This window comes from Ranitomeya variabilis, chromosome 4, assembly GCF_051348905.1.
Source record: "Ranitomeya variabilis isolate aRanVar5 chromosome 4, aRanVar5.hap1, whole genome shotgun sequence".
NCBI classification, from domain to species: Eukaryota; Metazoa; Chordata; class Amphibia; order Anura; family Dendrobatidae; genus Ranitomeya; species Ranitomeya variabilis.
In genome coordinates, this window is record NC_135235.1 from 750,240,650 (window position 1) to 750,262,746 (window position 22,097).

Below are 22,097 nucleotides of genomic sequence, written 5' to 3' on the forward strand. Positions count from 1 at the left end.
TCAGTTGTGTGATGTCCGGCGGATGATGGGGGTCTCGGGATGATGGGGGTCACGGGAGGGCTCCATATCTACAGCTCTATGAAGTGTTTCATAACTTCTATTCCTCTATTCACCTTCAGAGCTGCAGTCACTATTCTGCTGTTACATCGTGTCTTGTCCTCCAGGTCTTTTATTAAATAAAATAAAATACTTTACATGACAATAACTAAGATACATTACAAATAAAACACAACAGAACAAAACATAAGAACAAAGCTCCAATCAGACGACAACAAACGACAAAAATCACAAAGAAATAAACCAGAAATGGAACCAAAATGGAGAAAGTTCATGACCTACAAATCAGGGACGAGAAAGAAAAATTCCAATAAAAATAAAGAAAGCAAAACTAAAAGACAACAAACAAAATACTCATAACTACATGAATACCCCTGTAAAAATTTTACATAATAAATAGTATAAAATCATATAAGACCCCCGGCCCAGCTTCATTCATACTACTATATACAACCCCAACTACATTCACACCGTCCTATATACAATATTATATACAATGTATACAGTATAAACACATTATACTAAACCAAATATTATACAACACCGCAAACACAACAAAACCCTACTGGTCCCACTGCCTTACCTTACAGCCCCCCCCTTACACCACCACATTCACCCTACAACAAACCTAAATACAATACAGTGTACAAAATTAACATTTATTTTTTTATTTTTTATTTTTTTTATTTTTTTTCCTTTTTTAATATATATACACACCTACTCTAACTATCCCGCCACCCCTGATCCAGCTCTGGCCACAAAGTTCAGGAATTATCCGAGCTAGGATCAGGCCCCAAAGTTTTTCCCCAGGCGGGGCCTGGGCCAGGCCAGATCAGTCTCTTATCACCGCCGTTGAACCCCCCAATCCCCCCACCCAACCTAACTAAGACCCTCTATTATACACACTATATACAATATATACAATACACTATATACAACATATACATAAACCAACATCACAGAACACAACCTACATACTCACCACCCAAGGCTCAAGTTCGATGCCTGCAAACCTTCTATTCAAGGAACAGAAATACAAAACAAAAATCTAGGGTGTAAAGACATCAGCCCACCACCAGGATATAGGAGCGCTAACGGACTAAGGCACCCCGAAGGAGAAACCCCTCCAGAGATGGGCCGCCCTCCGGGCACCCAGTCCTTCGCACTCCAGAGAACGCACCTTCACCAGGGCACCTAGGATGCTGCTACAAACTTCATCTACACGGAGGATTTTACTCTGCGTCGTAACTAAAACTCGTGCGTTCCACGTGAAGTACCTGACCACTGCGCTGACTAAGAATAAAGTGGCTCGGTCCCTTCTCCCGAGGTCTCTGAACGCTCCATAGGCCCACTCGGCATAGGACAGAGTGGCCAGCCGCGGCCAACCAATGGAAGCACCCACCCTGTTGTACACCTCTGTATTAAAGGGACAATGAAGCAGGAAGTGCTCCATGCTTTCCAGCATGGTAGCGCAATCCTCACGGGGACAATTCCTGTCCTCGGAGCTCCTGTACTTCAAATTGTCCCTCACATACAACTTACCTTGGAAGCAGCGCCAAGTCAAGTCCCAATACTTCTTGGGGATCCTACTAGAATTTAACAAACTTAACCCAACCTCTAGATCCCGACTCGGGCAGTCCCTGAGGACCAATGGTCTCTGAGAATGCGAAAGCAAGACCCGCATGTCGAGGGGTTTCCTCGGGAGGGACCTCACTTCCCACATTCCCAGACCCCACCGGCGCATCATTTTCAGAACCGGGGTAACATAAGCCGGGAGAAGCCCGTGCGGTGTGCGAAGATCCTTCAATCTTCCCCCTGTCTCCCATTCCTGGAAGAAAGGCTGAAACCATCCTTTGCAGGAGAATACCCACGGAGGAGCCCTCTCTTTCCAGAGGTTTGCCACATTAACTTTCAAAAAGGTGTTCACTGGAAACACCACGGGGTTCACCATATTCAACCCCCCTAGTCTGCTCGTGCGATAAGTGACCTCCCGTTTGACTAGGTTTAGTCTATTCCCCCATAACATCTGGAAGAACAGACTGTAGACCCGTGTCCAGAGAGGCTCCGGCAAGACACAGACGCTGCCCAGGTAGATTAACAAGGGGAGCAGGAAAGCTTTGCACAGGTCAACCCTTTCCCTCAGGGTCAAAGACCAACCCTTCCATTGGTCCACTTTTTGGGTGACACCCTTGATTCTGCCTTCCCAGTTTTTCGTGGGGTAATCACCCTGGCCAAATTCGATGCCTAGGACTTTGGCATGTTCTTGGGGTTCGGGGAGGGTGTCCGGAAGATCAAACGTGGGATCCCCGCCTCCCAGCCAGAGACTCTCACACTTGTCCTGGTTGACCTTGGACCCGGATGCCTCCGAGTAGCTCTCCACTTCTGACATCACCACCATCGCCTCCTCTTGCGAAGAAACAAAGACAGTAACGACGTCCGCGTAGGCCACTACCCTCAGGATAGCCTCTGGCGCCAACCCGCCCATCCTCACCCCCGCCAACGGTCCACAATCAACCCTTCTGAGGAAGGGATCGATCGCAAACGCGTAAAGCAAAGGACTAAGAGGGCAGCCCTGGCGGACACCAGATCCCACCCCGAAAGGTTGTCCAATCCACCCGTTTACCAGAGGGAAAGTCTCAGCCCCTGTGTACAAGGTCTTAAGCCAGTCCACAAACCCTCCAGGCAGACCATACCTCAAAAGAGTGGACCAGAGGTACTCGTGGTCGACCCGATCAAAGGCTTTTGCCTGATCCAGGGTCAGCAAGAACCCCTTCCAAAGGCCCGCCCTGCCTTGCTCCACAGCCTCGGACACCTAGAACAGCACTGAAAGTGCTACGGCCAGGAACGCAACAGTGCTGGGCCTCCGAAAGGAGCCGCGGTGCAAACTTCACCAGCCTATTGAAGAGTATCTTAGCCAAAACCTTCCTATCCACATTGAGAAGTGATATGGGACGCCAATTCTCAATGCGTGACGGATCCTTACCCTTTGACAAAATGATCAAAGCCGACCTCCTTAATGATCTCGGCAGAGTGCCCGAGGAGAGACACTCATTAAACACCTGAGTCAAGAGGGGGACCAAGGAGTCCCTAAAGGTCTTAAAGAACTCGGATGTTAAGCCATCCGGACCTGGCGATTTTTTGGGCCGGAGCCCATCGATCGCCAGTCTCACTTCCTCTTCTTTGATCGCTTCTGCCAAACCGCCCAGCGAGAGGTCAGCCCCTGGCTCAGGAACAGCTTCAGCCAGGAAAGCCGACATCCTGTCACGATCCAGTTCCTTCCTCCCCAAGAGGTGCGAGTAGTATGAACTGACGACCTCCAAGATCCCTGATCTGGACCTTCTCAGGGATCCCGTACTGTCCATCAGCCCGGTCACTATCTTACTATTCACTGACATCTTGCAGCTTCTGTAAGGGTCGGGCGAGTAGTACTTCCCGTAATCCCTCTCAAAAACCAAAGATGCGTGCCTATCGTACTGACACCTCTTTAGCAAGGATTTCACACTGGAGATCGCCTCGCGGCTACCCCCAGTCGAGACAAGTTGCTCGAGTTTCCTCCTCAGGCTCTGATACAGGCGATCCCTGTTCAGGCTTCTGAGGTTCGAGAGTTGCCGGAAGAATCTCGCCACCCGATGTTTGAACATCTCCCACCACTCAGACTTAGTGTTACTTAGGCCCAGCAGCGGTACCTGGCTCTGAAGAAATTCCTCAAAGGACCGTCTTACAGCTTCTTCCTCAAGGAGTGATGAATTCAGCTTCCAATAACCTCTTCCCATCCGAGGAGTCTCTGTAACGCTCAGAGAAAACATAATCAAACAGTGATCGGAGAACTCCACCTCCACAACCGACAACGGCGAGGAGACGGCATCCTCCTTCAAATAAAACCTGTCTAACCTAGACCTGCACTGACTACCTCTAAAGAAGGTGAACCCCGCGTGGCCTGTGTTGTGCCGGATGTGGACATCCACCAGGCGTGCCTCACTTACTATCCTATTTAGCGCGACGCAATCGTAAGCCAGCCGGTCTCCGGAACCTCCTCTATCACAGGGTCTCGTGACGTTGTTGAAATCCCCTCCAAAGACCACCTGCCGACTCGAAAATAAGAAAGGTTTGATCTTCATGAAGAGACACTTGCGGTCCCACTTGGACTGGGGACCGTAGATGTTAATGAGCCGAAGCTCCTGTCCCTCAATGGAGACATCTAGGATCAAGCATCTCCCCATTTCTAACTCGATCAATCGTCTGCATTCAACCGCTGCGGTCTTAAAAAGGACCGCCACCCCACTATACGGCTCGGCCGCAAGAGACCAGTAGGAGGGCCCGTGCCTCCAATCCCGCCTTGCTTTATGCATGGTTGATAGGTCGGTCAACCTGGTCTCCTGCAAAAACAAAATGTCGGCGTCAAGTTGGCTGAGAAAATGAAAGGCCGTGTACCTTGCCACATCTGACTTTATGCTGGCAACATTAATGGTTGCCAGCATCAATGGGGTGGGTGCCGCCATCATGATTGATTTAATTAGATAGCCTTTTTCTTCCCACCCCCAACAGTTTCACCCTCTTCCTCTGACAATGATGAGTTTTTAGTGCGCTTAAGACAAACAGACTCATCCATTCTCTCCTTAGGGTACCGTCACACATTGAAATTTTCATCGCTGTGACGGCACGATCCGTGACGTCGCAGCGATCGTATGATCATCGCTCCAGCGTCGTAGACTGCGGTCACACGTTGCAATCACGGCGCTGGAGCGATGCCGAAGTCCCCGGGTAACCAGGGTAAACATCGGGTAACTAAGCGCAGGGCCGCGCTTAGTAACCCGATGTTTACCCTGGTTACCAGCGTAAACGTAAAAAAACAAACCGTACATGCTCACCCGTCGGTGTCCTTCAGGTCCCTTTGCAGTCTGCTTCCTGCTCTGAGTGCAGCCGTACAGTGAGCAGAGCGCAGCACCGCCGTGATCTGCTCTCACTTTCCGGCCGGCACTCAGAGCAGGAAGCAGACTGCAAAGGGACCTGAAGGACACCGACGGGTGAGCATGTACGGTTTGTTTTTTTACGTTTACGCTGGTAACCACGGTAAACATCGGGTTACTAAGCGCGGCCCTGCGCTTAGTTACCCGATGTTTACCCTGGTTACAAGCGAAGACATCGCTGGATCGCTGTCACACACAACGATCCAGCGATGTCAGCGGGTGATCAAGCGACGAAAGAAAGTTCCAAACGATCTGCTACGACGTACGATTCTCAGCAGGATCCCTGATCGCTGCTGCGTGTCAGACACTGCGATATCGTAACGATATCGCTAGAACGTCACGAATCGTAACGTCGTAGCGATGGAAATTTCAATGTGTGACGGTACCCTTACATACACTCTGGCCCTTGTCTGGTGGTCCTGAGGTAGTCCCCCCCCCAGAAGGCTTTGTATTTGCCCCCTGAGAAGAAGACCCAGCGACCTCCTGAGCCCCAACAACCTTGTCCGCAACCTCCGGCCCCGGGTCCCCATCGCCCCCCTCTGGAGGGGAGTCCTGGAGGGCCCGGAACCGGTTAGAGAGATCCACCAGAGGGGGGGCGGCTGGACCTTCCGATGGCACCTGGATCAGGGCTACAGAGTCAGAGGGGTCGCACTCCAAGGAGGAGGCTCGAGGCCCGGACCCCCTCTTATCCTTAGTTGTTTTCCTGTTACCCTTTTTCTTTTGCTGTGACCACTCCCCATCTCCCTCATCCAGACTGTCACCGGATGAAGGTTCCTGGGCAGACATGGCGTCCTTTTGCTCCTCCCTTTCAAGTCTCTTGACTTCCTCGCTCAATTCGCCGTCTTTAGGATCCTCAGCTGCAAGTGAAGCACCCGGGTCAGAGTTTAGGGTCATTACTCCCTGCCCCCTTTTCCCATGGCGCTGCTCCTGCCGCCTGATATTGGATGGCGGCAGCCTGCTCCTCACCGGTTCCCTGCCTCCTCCGCCTCTGCTGGTCCCTTCACCGGCGAGATTAGTCCCGGCTTTCGCCTGTCCCGCACTCGCCGCTTTCAGGACCGCATTGGCAAAGGAACGCGGACAGCGACTGAACGGGTGACCGAGGTCACCACACAGGTTACACCTAATCCTGCCACAGGTAGCAGCGAGATGGCCGAGGTCCCCACACAGTGCGCATTTCTGGGTGGTACACTGCGCACTGAAGTGTGTGGGGCTGCCGCACCTGTGATAGACCTTAGGCTGCCCCCGGTAGAAAATCAAGATCCTGTCCCTCCCCAAAAATGTTGAGGAAGGGATATGGGTAACAGTGTTTCCTGAAACCTTCAATTTCACCATGAAGGTCCAGGCTCCTGACCAGATACCATGCTCATCGAGGGTCTTCTCGGGAATACCGATGATGTCGCCATATCGTCCAACCCAGGTGGAGATGTCGACACAGGAAAGTGACTCGTTACTGGTCAAAACTGTCACCTTCCTGACCGAGTTCTGGCGGGATATTGCTACAGCGAGGAAACCCTGCCATTCGGGGCGACCCCGAGCCAGCTCATGGCGAGACCAGAAAAGCTCAAGGCCCTCCGGTCTCACGAAGCTGACATCGAAGTAGGAGGTCCCATAGGGATGGATCAAGGCGAAGATGTCATATGCCACGAAGCCCATCCCCAGCAGGAGCTCAGCAACCTTTGACCGATCAGGACAGGCATCCTTGCTTACCCACTGGAGACGGGCCACGTTCCTACGGTTACTCCTCTGCCCCGGTGTCGGCAGAGACCAGACAGTCTCTGCCCCTCTATCTCGGAAGGCGGAAAGACCGTGTCTCTCTATCCAGAAAGACAGATCAACCTCCCTCCCCTCTACATTGATAGAACTCTCCCCTCTCCTCAGGGCGTCCAGGAAGCGCTGTTGCAAGTCACCATCCTCAGGGTCACCAGACAAGGGCGCACTACTACCCCCAGCAGTGACAGCCCCTGAATAGCTTGGGGCTGAAGACCCCGCCACCGCTGGGGGGGCAGCGAGACCACTACCTGCTTCCCCTCCACCAACACCAGTAAAGCTCTCATTCACTCCGCCACTACTCCCATCATTGGCAACGTCACTACTCCCATCATTCACTCCACCAGTACTCCCATCATTCACTCCACCACTACTCCCACCATTCACTCCACCACTACTCCCACCATTCACTCCACCACTACTCCCACCATTCACTCCACCACTACTCCCACCATTCACTCCACTACTACTCCCATCATTCCCCTCACCACTTCCCATCACTTTATTACCAGTATTCTCACCACCATTTGTCCCAGTGTTCTCTGCACCTTCCACAGTAACATCCATTCCTTCCTCACTTGTGTCTGGCTTCTCTGCACTCACACCTGCTGGACCGGGGGAGGGGTGCAGCACCACACCCGTTTTCCCTTCATTGGTGTTTTGTTGTTTCTCTGGAGCGCCTTGCCCCCCTACTGCAGCAGTTTGTATTTTATTATTCTGGGCCCGCTGCATGTTGGGGGGCACCGCCTGCCCCGCACCCACAGACTTCGGGGTCCTGGTGTCACATTTGGGTGCTGGAGAACTCTGTCCTCCCGTCACAGCAGGGCGCCCAGTGTTCCCTGCAGCTGATTTTTCCTGCTTTTTTTTTCCTTTTTGGACTCGCTGCTCCCCTATCGCAGCCGCGTGCCTCTTCTCTGTTGAGGCGCACTGCGCCCCTGTCACAACATTGCGCCCTCCTTTCGCCGCACCATGTTCCTCGGACCTGCCCCCCACAGCCCCGGCGTCGGCCGGCTCAGCCGTAGCGAGCAGGGATGGAGTCTGCCCACACTGTCCCCCTTTCGCAACGGCGTGGACATCCCCCTCGCCCCCCTCAGCCCCGGTGATAACCGGCTTAGCCGCAGAGGGCAGGGAGGGAAACTCCTCGGGGTCCCCTATGTCCGGCGCCATGAGTACCTCCACGGCCTCGCCCCCTGCACTGTTCCCCGCACAGACGGCAGCACCGCTGGACGTCCTCCTCCTCTCCCCACCTTGCCTATGCCCCGGACCCACTGCAGAGCCCGTGCCTTTAGGTTTGGTGGGGTTTACACAGGAGGTGGTAGGTGTAACATCATCCATCAGTACATATCTGTAACTCACCACCTCCCGTGCGGTCTCCTTCGTTTTCTTCTTCCTCTTCTGGGTTTCCTCTGCTGGCTCGTCCTCACCAAAGGAGAAGCGGTCCAGGTTCACTGGAGACTCCAGCTGTCGGATCTCCTGTAGCAGACCGCCCTCCTCCTCTTCCTCCGCTGACACTCCAGCCTGTGCTGTCGGAGTCCTCTGCCGTGCCGGGAGGCCGCTCCCCTGTTGTCGGCTCTGCGACTCACTCTCCCGACTGGTTCGTTTGTAGGACTCCAGTCACAACCACATCGGCGTCCTCCTCCTCCTCGTCGCTTAGGACGCCGGCTGGCGGCTCTCCTGAGGTATTTAACCCCTTCATTTCTGAGAACCGCCGCTGGTTCTTAAACCTCTCCAGGAAGGGACCTGCGCTTTTCTCAATCCCCTCCCGGAGGAGCACTAACCGGACCACCTCATCTCTGAGGGCTCTGAACCTCTGGGAGGTCACGGGTTTCTCCTTGTTAGAGGCTTGGGTGTTCAGGATCCGAGCCTCCCGCAGCTTCTCCTTCAGCCCGGTCAGTGCTTTGCCGGCATCCTCGTACTCACGTAGCATGGCGACCACTCGGGAGGAGAAGGTACTCGTGGACTCGCCGGAGCTCCTCTCCCCCCAGGATGTTCCTGGGCTCTCCTTCCTGGGGCCTGGGGTGCCCCTGTCTCCCTCTCTGGGTGGACGATGAGCCGTCTCAGGGTTGGAGTAGGTGGGTATGGTTCTTCTCACCCGTCCCGACCGCCTCAGTCCCTCTTGGTCCGGTTGCTGCTGCTGCTGCTCTCTGTCCCCCACCGGCACAGACCGGAGAACAGAAGCCTGGGAAGCCATGCCGGCCTCCCAGGAAGCCTGCCTCTCCCTGGGGAGAAGAGAGGCCGACTCTGGGCCTCCTGCTGGAAGTGCTGGAGCTCACAAGACAGGTGCTGCTCCTAGCAGGGTGTGACTGATTGTGGGCACCTATCCTCCAGTCACCTCCAGAGCTGGGAGATTATAATGAACAGTTAACCCCTTCGTAGCTGGAGCCACTTCTCACTCTGCAGTCTCTACTTCGCTTCCGGTCCTGAAAATCTGTTAATGAACCAGGTGGCTCAGGATGAACAATAAAGATGCGGTTATTACTCTAGATTAACTACCGTACATGGAATTAAAAACTGGGTGTGCGCCCTCTGCAGGAAGAAGAGAGAGTTACAGGAGCTGTCCAGTGCTGACCACAGGCCCAGTATACGGAGCCCCCTCCCCAGTATCGCCAGTATACGGAGCCCCCTGCCCAGTATCACCAGTATACGGAGCCCTCTCCCCAGTATCACAAGTATACAGAGTCCCCTCTCCAGTATACGGAGCCCCCTCCCCAGTATATGGAACCCCTTCCACAGTATACGGAGCCCCCTCCCCAGTATACGGAGTCCTCTCCCCAGTATCCCCAGTATACGGAGCCCTCTCCCCAGTATCACCAGTATACGGAGCCCTCTCCCCAGTATCACAAGTATACAGAGTCCCCTCTCCAGTATACGGAGCCCCCTCCCCAGTATATGGAGCCCCTTCCCCAGTATACGGAGTCCTCTCCCCAGTATACGGAGCCCTCTCCTAAGTATCACCAGTATACGGAGCCCTCTCACCAGTATACGGAGCCCTCTCCCCAGTATCACCAGTATACGGAGCCCCCTCCCCAGTATCCCCAGTATACAGAGCCCTCTCCCCAGTATCACCAGTATACGGAGCCCCCTCCCCAGTATACGGAGCCCCCTCCCCAGTATATGGAGCTCCCTCCCTAGTATGCAGCGTCCCATTGTCTGACTCCCCTCGCTGCTATTAGAGGAGGGGCCTGGTGGCGGAGGGTTGAGCTGCAGCAGTATAACCCCCAGTCTCCCTCCGCTCTGTCAGCAGAAAGCATCTGTCTTACCCAGAGACGAGGCAGATCCAAGACCGAGGAGTCGGCACTGACCCTGGACCCCACCGGCCGCCCCCTCCTCCTGGCCACCCAGACCCCACTGGTCACCCCCTCAGCCACCCCCTCCTCTCGGCCACCCAGACCCCACCGGCCACCCCCTCCTCCCAGCCACCCAGACCCCACCGGCCGCCCCCTCCTCCCGGCCACCCCAGACCCCATCGGCCGCCCCCTCCTCCCGGCCACCCAGACCCCACCAGCCGCCCCCTCCTCCCGGCCACCCAGACCCCACCGGCCGCCCCCTCCTCCCGGCCACCCCAGACCCCACCGGCCGCCCCCTCATCCCGGCCACCCAGACCCCACCAGCCGCCCCCTCCTCCCGGCCACCCAGACCCCACCAGCCGCCCCCTCCTCCCGGCCACCCAGACCCCACCAGCCGCCCCCCCATGCGCTGCTGCCGGCGGATACTGACAAGGAAACCAAGGAAGTTTATCAGCCTCCTCCGATATCCACAGGTAAGGGGCCGCATCTAATAAGGGGGCTTGTATATAGTAGTGAATACCATTTGAAAGTTAATGTGGTGAACCTGGAAAGAGAGGGCTCCTCCGTGGTATTCTCCTGCACGGGATGGGAGACGGGGAAGACTGAAGGACCTTCGCCCACCGCACGGGCAGCTCCCAGCTTCTGCTACCCCGGTGAGGTCCCTCCCGAGGAAACATGCGGGTCTTGCATTTTCAGAGACCATTGATCCTCAAGGACTGCCCGAGTCGGGATCTAGAGGTTGGGTTGAGTTTGTTAAATTGTGGCCGGATCCCCAACAAGTACTGGGACTTGGCTGCTTCCAAGGTAAGTTGTACGTGAGGGACAATCTGAAGTCCAGGAGCTCCGAGGACAGGAATTGTTCCCGTGAGGCTTGTGCTGCCATGTGTGCGGCCCATCTCTGGAGGGGTTTCTCCTTCGGGGTGCCTTAGTCCGTTAGCGCTCCTATATCCTGGTGGTGGGCTGACGTCTTTACACCCTAGATTTCTCTTTTGGATTTCTGTTCCCTGAAATAAGAGGTTTGCCGGCATCGACCTTGAGCCTTGGGTGGTGAGTACGTAGGTTGTGTTCTGTGATGTTGGTTTATGTATATAATGTATTGTATATATTGTGTATAATAGAGGGTCTTAGGTTGGTTGGGGGGATGGAGGGTTCAACAGCGGGTGATCTGGCCTGGGGAAAAACTTTGGGGCCTGATCCTAGCTCAGATAATTCCTGAACTTTGTGGCCGGAGCTGGATCAGGGGTGGCGGGATAGTTAGTGTAGGTGTGTGTTTATATATAGTATAAAAATAAAAAAAATCTAAAAAAAAATAAAATTAAATAAAAAAAACAAAATGTAAAATATATATATTGTTAAATTTGTGCACTGTATTGTATTTAGGTTTGTTGTGGGGTGAATGTGGTGGTGTAAGGGGGTGGCTGTAAGGTGAGGCAGTGGGACCAGTAGGGTTTGTTGTGTTTGCGGTGTTGTATAATATTTGGTTTAGTATAATGTGTTTATAGTGTATATATTGTATATAATATTGTATATAGGATGGTGTGAATGTAGTTGGGGATTGTATATACTAGTATGAATGAAGCTGGGCCGGGGGTCTTACTTGATTTTATACCATTCATTATTTGTTATTTTATGGGGGTATTCATGTAGTTATGGGTATTCTGTTTGTTGTCTTTTAGTTTTGTTTTCTTTATTTTATTGGAATTTTTCTTTCCTGTCCCTGATTTGTAGGTCATGAACTTTCTCCATTTTTGTTCCATTTCTGGTTTATTTCTTTGTGATTTGTGCCTGTTGGAGTTTTGTTCTTATGTTTTGTTCTGTTGTGTTTTATTTTGTAATGTATTGTAGTTGTGTCACGTGAAGTATTTTTATACAATAAAAAAGACCTACAATCCATTACTCCCTGTTAGCAGCCATTACTGGGTGAGGGGACTGCACTCTATTACTCTTGGGGTACAGGGTATAGGGTTTTCTCATGGGTACTTTGGGGTCTTCCACACCCCTTTCTCATGGATTTAAATGATTGTTTTCTGTCATCCCCTTCCCCGGTGACGTCCAGACACAAATCAATGGTTATTGTGTCTGCAGAAAGGATAAAATGATCCTGAGAGCGACGATCTCCTGACATCACTGACTGTGTGGATCAGGGAAATGCGGTAGATATAGTATATCTCGACTTCAGCAAAGCATTTGATAAAGTGTCTCATACTATCCTTATTGAAAAAATGATCACCTATGGGATTGACGAGACTACGGTTAGGTGGATTAATAACTGAATCAGTGATCGTACTCAAAGAGTGGTGATACATGGTTGCACATCCAATTGGAAGAGTGTTACAAGTGGGGACCACAAGGCTCTGTCCTGGCCCCAGTGTTACAAGTGGGAACCACGAGGCTCTCCTGCCCCAGTGTTACAAGTGGAAACCACAAGGCTCTCCTGCCCCAGTGTTACAAGTGGAAACCACAAGGCTCTGTTCTGGCCCCAGTGTTACAAGTGGGAACCACAAGGCTCTGTCCTGCCCCAGTGTTACAAGTGGGAACCACAAGGCTCTGTTCTGGCCCCAGTGTTTCAAGTGGAAAACACAAGGCTCTGTCCTGCCCTATGTTACAAGTAGGGACCACAAGGCTCTGTCCTGCCCCAGTGTTACAAGTGAGGGACACAAGGCTCTGTCCTGCCCCAGTGTTAAAAATGGGGACAACAAGACTCTGTCCTGCCCCAGTGTTACAAGTGGAGTGCCACAAGGCTCTGTCCTGGATCCAGTGTTACAAGTGGGGTGCCACAAGGCTCTGTCCTGCCCCAGTGTTACAAGTGGGGACAACAAGGCTCTGTCCTTCTCCAGTGTTACAAGTGGGGACCACAAGGCTCTGTCCTGACCCCAGTGTTACAAGTGGGGTGCCACAAGGCTCTGTCCTGGATCCAGTGTTACAAGTCGGGTGCCACAAGGCTCTGTCCTGCCCCAGTGTTACAAGTGGGGACAATAAGACTCTGTCCTGCTCCAGTGTTACAAGTGGGGACCACAAGGCTCTGTCCTGCCCTAGTGTTACAGGTTGTGTACCACAAGGCTCTGTCCTGCCCAGTGTTACAAGTTAGGTACCACAAGGCTCTGTCCTGACCCCAGTGTTACAAGTGGAAACCACAAGGCTCTGTTCTGGCCACAGTGTTACAAGTGGAAACCACAAGGCTCTGTTCTGGCCCCAGTGTTACAAGTGGGAACCACAAGGCTCTGTCTTGCCCCACTGTTACAAGTGGGAACCACAAGGCTCTGTTCTGGCCACAGTGTCACAAGTGGGAACCACAAGGCTCTGTTCTGGCCCCAGTGTTACAAGTGGGAACCACAAGGCTGTGTCCTGCCCCAGTGTTACAAGTGGGAACTACAAGGCTCTGTTCTGGCCCCAGTGTTACAAGTGGAAACCACAAGGTTCTGCCCTGCCCTATGTTACAAGTAGGAGCCAAAAGGCTCTGTCCTGCCCCAGTGTTACAGCTGGGAACCACAAGGCTCTGTCCTGCCCCAGTGTTACAAGTGAGGGACACAAGGCCCTGTCCTGCCCCAGTGTTACAAATGGGGACAACAAGGCTCTGTCCTGCCCCAGTGTTACAAGTTAGGGACACAAGGCTCTGTCCTGCCCCAGTGTTACAAATGGGGACAACAAGGCTCTGTCCTGCCCCAGTGTTACAAATGGGGTGCCACAAGGCTGTCCTGGATCCAGTGTTACAAGTGGGGTGCCACAAGGCTCTGTCCTGCCCCAGTGTTACAAATGGGGATAACAAGGCTCTGTCCCGCCCCAGTGTTACAAGTGAGGGACACAAGGCTCTGTCCTGCCCCAGTGTTACAAATGGGGACAACAAGGCTCTGTCCTGCCCCAGTGTTACAAATGGGGTGCCACACGGCTCTGTCCTGGATCCAGTGTTACAAGTGGGGTGCCACAAGGCTCTGTCCTGCCCCAGTGTTACAAGTGTGGACAACAAGGCTCTGTCCTGCCCCAGTGTTACAAGTGAAGTACCACAAGGCTCTGGCACAGCCAGTGTTACAAGTGAGGTACCACAAGGCTCTGTCACAGCCACAGTGTTACAAGTGAGGTACCACAAGGCTCTGTCCTGACCCCAGTGTTACAAGTGAGGTACCACAAGGCTCTGTCCTGGCCCCAGTGTTACAAGTGGGAACCACAAGGCTCTGTTCTGGCCCCAGTGTTACAAGTGGGAACCACAAGGCTCTGTTCTGGCCCCAGTGTTACAAGTGGGAACCACAAGGCTCTGTCCTGCCCCAGTGTTACAAGTGGGAACCACAAGGCTCTGTTCTGGCCCCAGTGTTACAAGTGGAAACCACAAGGCTCTGTCCTGCCCCATTTTTACAAGTGGGGTGCCACAAGGCTCTGTCCTGCCCCAGTGTTACAAGTGGGGACAACAAGGCACTGTCCTGCTCCAGTGTTACAGGTGGGGTGCCACAAGGCCCTGTCCTGGATCCAGTGTTACAAGTGGGGACCACAAGGCTCTGTCCTGGCCCCAGTGTTACAAGTGAAGTACCACAAGGCTCTGGCACAGCCAGTGTTACAAGTGAGGTACCACAAGGCTCTGTCCTGGCACCAGTGTTACAAGTGGGGCTTACCAAGGCTCTGTCCTGGCCAGAGTGTTACAAGTAGGGTGGCACAAGACTGTCCTGTCCCTAGTGTTACAAGTCAGGTGCCACAAGGCTCCATCCTGTCCCCAGTGTTACAAGTGGGGTACCACAAGGCTCTGTCCTGGCCCCAGTTTTACAAGTGGGGTGCCACAAGGCTCTGTCCTGTCCCAGTGTTACAGGTTGTGTACCCCAAGGCTCTGTCCTGTCCCAGTGTTACAAGTTAGGTACCACAAGGCTCTGTCCTGACCCCAGTGTTACAAGTTAGGTACCACAAGGCTCTGTCCTGGCCCCAGTTTTACAAGTGAGGTGCCACAAGGCTCTGTCCTGTTACAAGTGGGGTACCTCAAGGCTCTGTTCTGGCCCCAGTGTTACAAGTGGGGTGCCACAAGGCTCTGTCCTGTCCCAGTGTTACAAGTTGTGTACCACAAGGCTCTGTCCTGCCCCAGTGTTACAAGTTAGGTACCACAAGACTCTGTCCTGGCCCCAGTGTTACAAGTTAGGTACCTGTTATGATCCTAGTGGCAAGGATCGCAGGTCGGACTAGCTAAGTAACTGAACAGACTACTAGCTCTGGGGAAGTGGTAACTAGATTGACCGCAACCTGATCCTATCCGCAAACAACTATAGGCAGCCGTGGAACGTTACCTAAAAAATCCTAGACGTCTCGTCACGGCCTGAGAAACTGACTATTCCTGGAGGGAAAGTAAGTCCTCACTTGCCTCAGTGGAAGACCCCAAAGATATAGAATAGCCCCCCACAAATATTAACGGTGAGTTAAGGGGAAAGCACAAACGCAGAGATGAAATCAGATTTAGCAAATGAGGCCCGCTAATACTAGATAGCAGAAAATAGGAAGAAAACTGTGCGGTCAATAAAAAACCCTATTCAAAATATCCACGCAGAGATTGCTCGAGCCCCCGCACCAACTAATGGTGCGGGGGAAGCAACTCCGTACCCCAGAGCTTACCAGCAAAAAGAAATCACATGTTAGCAAGCTGGACTAGACTCATCATACACAGAAATCATATTGCAGGCAGATGAGCAAAAAATATTCAAACAGAACTTAGCTTATCCTGAAGAGGCAGAAAACGAGATAATCAGGAGTAATCAGAATAGCACTGAATACATTGACAGCCGGCAACAAGTGGAAGTGAAGCAGAGCTAAATAGGAGCCTCCCTGGTGAATAACGAGGCAGCTGATCCAGCAGACCCGCAGGATAATAAACCAAACCACCAGGGGGAGCCAAAAAACCAAAGTAACACAATACCATCTGTGACCACAAGAGGGAGCCTGAAAACGGAGTTCACAACAGGTACCACAAGGCTCTATCCTGGCCCCAATGTTACAAGTTAGGTACCACAAGGCTCTGTCCTGGCCCCAGTGTTACAAGTGGGGACCTCAAGGGAGAAATGCAAGATTTTACATATGGGCAATAAAAATTAAAATTACATCTACAGAATGGGAGGAATAGAACTAAGCAACAGCATGTGTGAAAAAGACTCGGTATACTAATAGATCACAGCTGCACATGCGTCAACAGATTGAAAAAAGGCAAATACAATTCTGGGTTGTATTAAGAGAAGCATAAAGTCTAGATCACGTGAAGTAATTATTCCCCTCTGCTCCTCCTTGGTCAGGCCTCATCTGGAATATTGTGTCCAGTTCTGAGCATCACATTCTAAGGGTATGTGCACACGCTGCGGAATGGTGTGCCGATTTTTCCGCACTGATTTTGGTAAATCCACACTGCGGAATTACCGCGGTTTTTCCACTGTTTTTGTGTGGATTCCACCTGCGGTTTTACACCTGCGGATTCCTATTGAGGAGCAGGCGTAAACCGCTGCGGAATCCGCACAAATAATTGACATGCTGCGGAATAAACAACGCTGCGTTTCCGTGCGTTTTTTTCTGCGGCATGTGCACTGCGGATTTTGTTTTCCACTGGTACTGTGCAACTCATGGAAAACTGCTGCAGATCCGCAGCGGCCAATCCGCTGCGGATCCGCAGCGAAATCACATACCCTAAAAAAGGACATTGAAAAACTGGAGCTATTTCAGAGAAGAGCGACCAGGATGGTGAGCGGACTGCAAAGTATGTCCTACAAGGAACAGTTAAAGGATCTGGGAACGTTTAGCTGCAAAAAAAGAAGGCGAAGAGGAGACTTAATCGCTGTCTACAAATATCTCAGGGTCTGTCACAGTGTAGAGGGATCATCATTATTCTCATTTACACATAGAAACAGAGAAGCAATGGAAGAAACTGAAAGGGAGAAGATTAGATATTAGATGGGTGATCAATGAGTGTGACAGGTGGCCACAAGAGGTGGTGAGTTCTCCTTCAATGGAAGTCTTCACACAGAGGCTGGACAGACATCTGTCTGAGAGGGTTCAGTGACTCCCTGCATTGAGCAGTGGGTTGGACACAATGACCCTGGGGGTCCTTTCCAACTTTAACATTCTATGTACAGCCGGTATAACCTGGGCATCTCCTGTATATAATTATATATGTACAGCCAGTATAACCTGGGCATCTCCTGTATATAATTATACATGTACAGCTGGTATAACCTGGGCATCTCCTGTATATATTATATATGTACAGCCAGTATAACCTGGGCATCTCCTGTATATAATTATACATGTACAGCTGGTATAACCTGGGCATCTCCTGTATATAATTATACATGTACAGCTGGTATAACCTGGGCATCTCCTGTATATAATGATATATGTACAGCCAGTATAACCTGGGCATCTCCTGTATATAATTATACATGTACAGCTGGTATAACCCGGGCATCTCCTGTATATAATAATATATGTACAGCTGGTATAACCTGGGCATCTCGTGTATATAATTATGTACAGCTGGTATAACCTGGGCATCTTCTGTATATAATTTTATATGTACAGCTGGTATAACCTGGGCATCTCCTGTATATAATTATACATGTACAGCTGGTATAACCTGGGCATCTCCTATATATAATTATACATGTACAGCCGGTATAACCTGGGCATCTCCTGTATATAATTATACATGTACAGCCGGTATAACCTGGGCATCTCCTGTATATAATTATATATGTACAGCTGGTATAACCTGGGCATCTTGTATATATAATTATATATGTACCGCTGATATAACCTGGGCATCTCTTGTATATAATTATATATGTACAGCTGGTATAACCTGGGCATCTCCTGTATATAATTATATATGTACAGCCAGTATAACCTGGGCATCACCTGTATATAATTATATATGTACAACCTATATAACCTGGGCATCTCCTGTATATAATTATATATATACCGCTGATATAGCCTGGGTATCTCCTGTATATAATTATATATGTACAGCTGGTATAACCTGGGCATCACCTGTATATAATTATATATGTACAGCTGGTATAACCTGGTTATCTCCTGTATATAATTATATATGTACAGCTGGTATAACCTGGGCATCTCCTGTATATAATTATACATGTACAGCTGGTATAACCTGGGCATCTCCTGTATATAATTATACATGTACAGCTGGTATAACCTGGGCATCTCCTGTATATAATGATATATGTACAGCTGGTATAACCTGGGCATCTCGTGTATATAATTATGTACAGCTGGTATAACCTGGGCATCTTCTGTATATAATTATATATGTACAGCCGGTATAACCTGGGCATCTTCTGTATATAATTTTATATGTACAGCTGGTATAACCTGGGCATCTCCTGTATATAATTATACATGTACAGCTGGTATAACTTGGGCATCTCCTATATATAATTATACATGTACAGCCGGTATAACCTGGGCATCTTCTGTATATAATTTTATATGTACAGCTGGTATAACCTGGGCATCTCCTGTATATAATTATACATGTACAGCTGGTATAACTTGGGCATCTCCTATATATAATTATACATGTACAGCTGGTATAACCTGGGCATCTCCTGTATATAATTATACATGTACAGCTGGTATAACCTGGGCATCTCCTGTATATAATAATATATGTACAGCTGGTATAACCTGGGCATCTCGTGTATATAATTATGTACAGCTGGTATAACCTGGGCATCTTCTGTATATAATTATATATGTACAGCCGGTATAACCTGGGCATCTTCTGTATATAATTTTATATGTACAGCTGGTATAACCTGGGCATCTCCTGTATATAATTATACATGTACAGCTGGTATAACTTGGGCATCTCCTATATATAATTATACATGTACAGCCGGTATAACCTGGGCATCTCCTGTATATAATTATACATGTACAGCCGGTATAACCTGGGCATCTCCTGTATATAATTATATATGTACAGCTGGTATAACCTGGGCATCTTGTATATATAATTATATATGTACCGCTGATATAACCTGGGCATCTCTTGTATATAATTATATATGTACAGCTGGTATAACCTGGGCATCTCCTGTATATAATTATATATGTACAGCCAGTATAACCTGGGCATCACCTGTATATAATTATATATGTACAACCTATATAACCTGGGCATCTCCTGTATATAATTATATATATACCGCTGATATAGCCTGGGTATCTCCTGTATATAATTATATATGTACAGCTGGTATAACCTGGGCATCACCTGTATATAATTATATATGTACAGCTGGTATAACCTGGTTATCTCCTGTATATAATTATATATGTACAGCTGGTATAACCTGGGCATCTCCTGTATATAATTATATATGTACAGCTGGTATAACCTGGGCATCTCCTGTTTATAATTATACATGTACAGCCGGTATAACCTGGGCATCTCCTGTTTATAATTAGACATGTACAGCCGGTATAACCTGGGCATCTCCTGTTTATAATTATACATGTACAGCCGGTATAACCTGGGCATCTCCTGTTTATAATTATACATGTACAGCCGGTATAACCTGGGCATCTCCTGTTTATAATTATACATGTACAGCCGGTATAACCTGGGCATCTCCTGTTTATAATGATACATGTACAGCCGGTATAACCTGGGCATCTCCTGTTTATAATGATACATGTACAGCCGGTATAACCTGGGCATCTCCTGTTTATAATTATACATGTACAGCTGGTATAACCTGGGCATCTCCTGTATATAATTATATATGTACAGCCGGTATAACCTGGTCATCACCTGTATATAATTATATATGTACAGCTGGTATAACCTGGTTATCTCCTGTATATAATTATATATGTACAGCCGGTATAACCTGGGCATCTCCTGTTTATAATTATACATGTACAGCCGGTATAACCTGGGCATCTCCTGTTTATAATTATACATGTACAGCCGGTATAACCTGGGCATCTCCTGTTTATAATTATACATGTACAGCCGGTATAACCTGGGCATCTCCTGTTTATAATTATACATGTACAGCCGGTATAACACGGGCAAATCACTGTATGTAAGATGTGTGTGTGATGTAGCGGAGCTTTGTTGGGTCTGTGCTGCTGCTGATGATGGATGTTGCCTCGTGCTCCTCTGATAACACTGACGGTCGCTCTTGCTGATTGGCTGGGGGAGGTGTGATTTTCTGATTCTCTTCTCACCTCTGTACAATGTTTCTCTTGTAGCTGATGGTTTCTGCTGCGGAGGACTCTGATCACCGTATGTGGCTGGAGGAGTACTCCCATCATTGCTCAGACCTAGTGATAATGATACTGATATGTCCCCTCTGCTCCCCATCCACAGTACAGTGTAATTGCAGGAGCTGCTCATCTACATAGAAAGGGGCGGGGAGACGAATATTCATCAGCCTCATTTACATGTGATCTACAAGGGGAAAGCCAGTGATACAGATTGTATATCTGTCTGTGGCCATGACTGTGCCTCTGGGGCCGTGACTGTGCCTCTGCGGCTGTGACTGTGACTGTGCCTCTGTGGCTGTGACTGTGCCTCTGTGGCTATGACTGTGCCTCTGTGGCTGTGACTGTGCCTCTGTGGCTGTGACTGTGCCTCTGTGGCTGTGACTGTGCTTCTGTGGCTGTGACTGTGCCTCTGTGGCTGTGACTGCCTCTGTGGCTGTGACTGTGCCTCTGTGGCTGTGACTGTGCCTCTGTGGCTGTATCTTTCCATCTGTGGCTATGACAGTGCCTCTGTGGCTGTGACTGTGTCTGCGGCCTTGAGTGTGCCTCTGCGGCTGTGAGTGTGCCTCTGCGGCTGTGAGTGTGCCTCTGCGGCTGTGACTGTGCCTCTGCGGCTGTGACTGTGCCTCTGTGGCTGTGACTGTGCTTCTGTGGCTGTGACTGTGCCTCTGTGGCTGTGACTGCCTCTGTGGCTGTGACTGTGCCTCTGTGGCTGTGACTGTGCCTCTGTGGCTGTATCTTTCCATCTGTGGCTATGACAGTGCCTCTGTGGCTGTGACTGTGTCTGCGGCCTTGAGTGTGCCTCTGCGGCTGTGACTGTGACTGTGCCTCTGTGGCTATGACTGTGCCTCTGTGGCTGTGACTGTGCCTCTGTGGCTGTGACTGTGCCTCTGTGGCTGTGACTGTGCTTCTGTGGCTGTGACTTTGCCTCTGTGGCTGTGACTGCCTCTGTGGCTGTGACTGTGCCTCTGTGGCTGTGACTGTGCCTCTGTGGCTGTATCTTTCCATCTGTGGCTATGACAGTGCCTCTGTGGCTGTGACTGTGTCTGCGGCCTTGAGTGTGCCTCTGCGGCTGTGAGTGTGCCTCTGCGGCTGTGACTGTGCCTCTGCGGCTGTGACTGTGCCTCTGTGGCTGTGACAGTGCCTCTGTGGCTGTGACGGTGCCTCTGCGACCGTGAGTGTGCCTCTGCTGCCGTGACTGTGCCTGTGTGGCTGTATCTTTCCATCTGGGGCCGTGACTGTGCCTGTGTGGCTGTATCTTTCCATCTGGGGCTGTGACTGTGCCTCTGTGGCTGTATCTTTCCATCTGGGGCCGTGACTGTGCCTCTGCGGCTGTGACTGTGCCTCTGTGGCTGTATCTTTCCATCTGTGGCTGTGACTGTGCTTCTGTGGCTGTGACTGTGCCGCTGTGACTGTGCCTCTGTGGCCGTGAGTGTGCCTCTGCTGCCGTGACTGTGCCTCTGTGGCTGTATCTTTCCATCTGGGGCCGTGACTGTGCCTTTGTGGCTGTGACTGCGCCTCTGTGGCTGTGACGGTGCCTCTGCGGCCGTGAGTGTGCCTCTGCTGCCGTGACTGTGCCTTTGTGGCTGTATCTTTCCATCTGGGGCCGTGACTGTGCCTCTATGGCTGTATCTTTCCATCTGGGGCCGTGACTGTGCCTCTGGGGCTGTGACTGTGCCTCTGGGGCTGTGACTGTGCCTCTGGGGCCGTGACTGTGCCTCTGCGGCTGTGACTGTGCCTCTGCGGCTGTGACTGTGCCTCTGGGGCCGTG

At 50.7% G+C, this 22,097-nt stretch overlaps 1 protein-coding gene across 1 annotated transcript in view; it reads left to right on the forward strand.

Moving 5' to 3' along the window:
* The first annotated feature begins 9,986 nt into the window (after positions 1-9,986).
* CACNG5 (calcium voltage-gated channel auxiliary subunit gamma 5) overlaps positions 9,987-22,097 on the forward strand; it is a 28,605-nt gene continuing 16,494 nt past the window's right edge. The window contains exon 1 of the mRNA XM_077254693.1: positions 9,987-10,551. Within this exon, the coding sequence (XP_077110808.1) occupies positions 10,483-10,551 (69 nt within the window). The 5' untranslated portion in view covers positions 9,987-10,482. The remainder of the gene's footprint in view (positions 10,552-22,097) is intronic.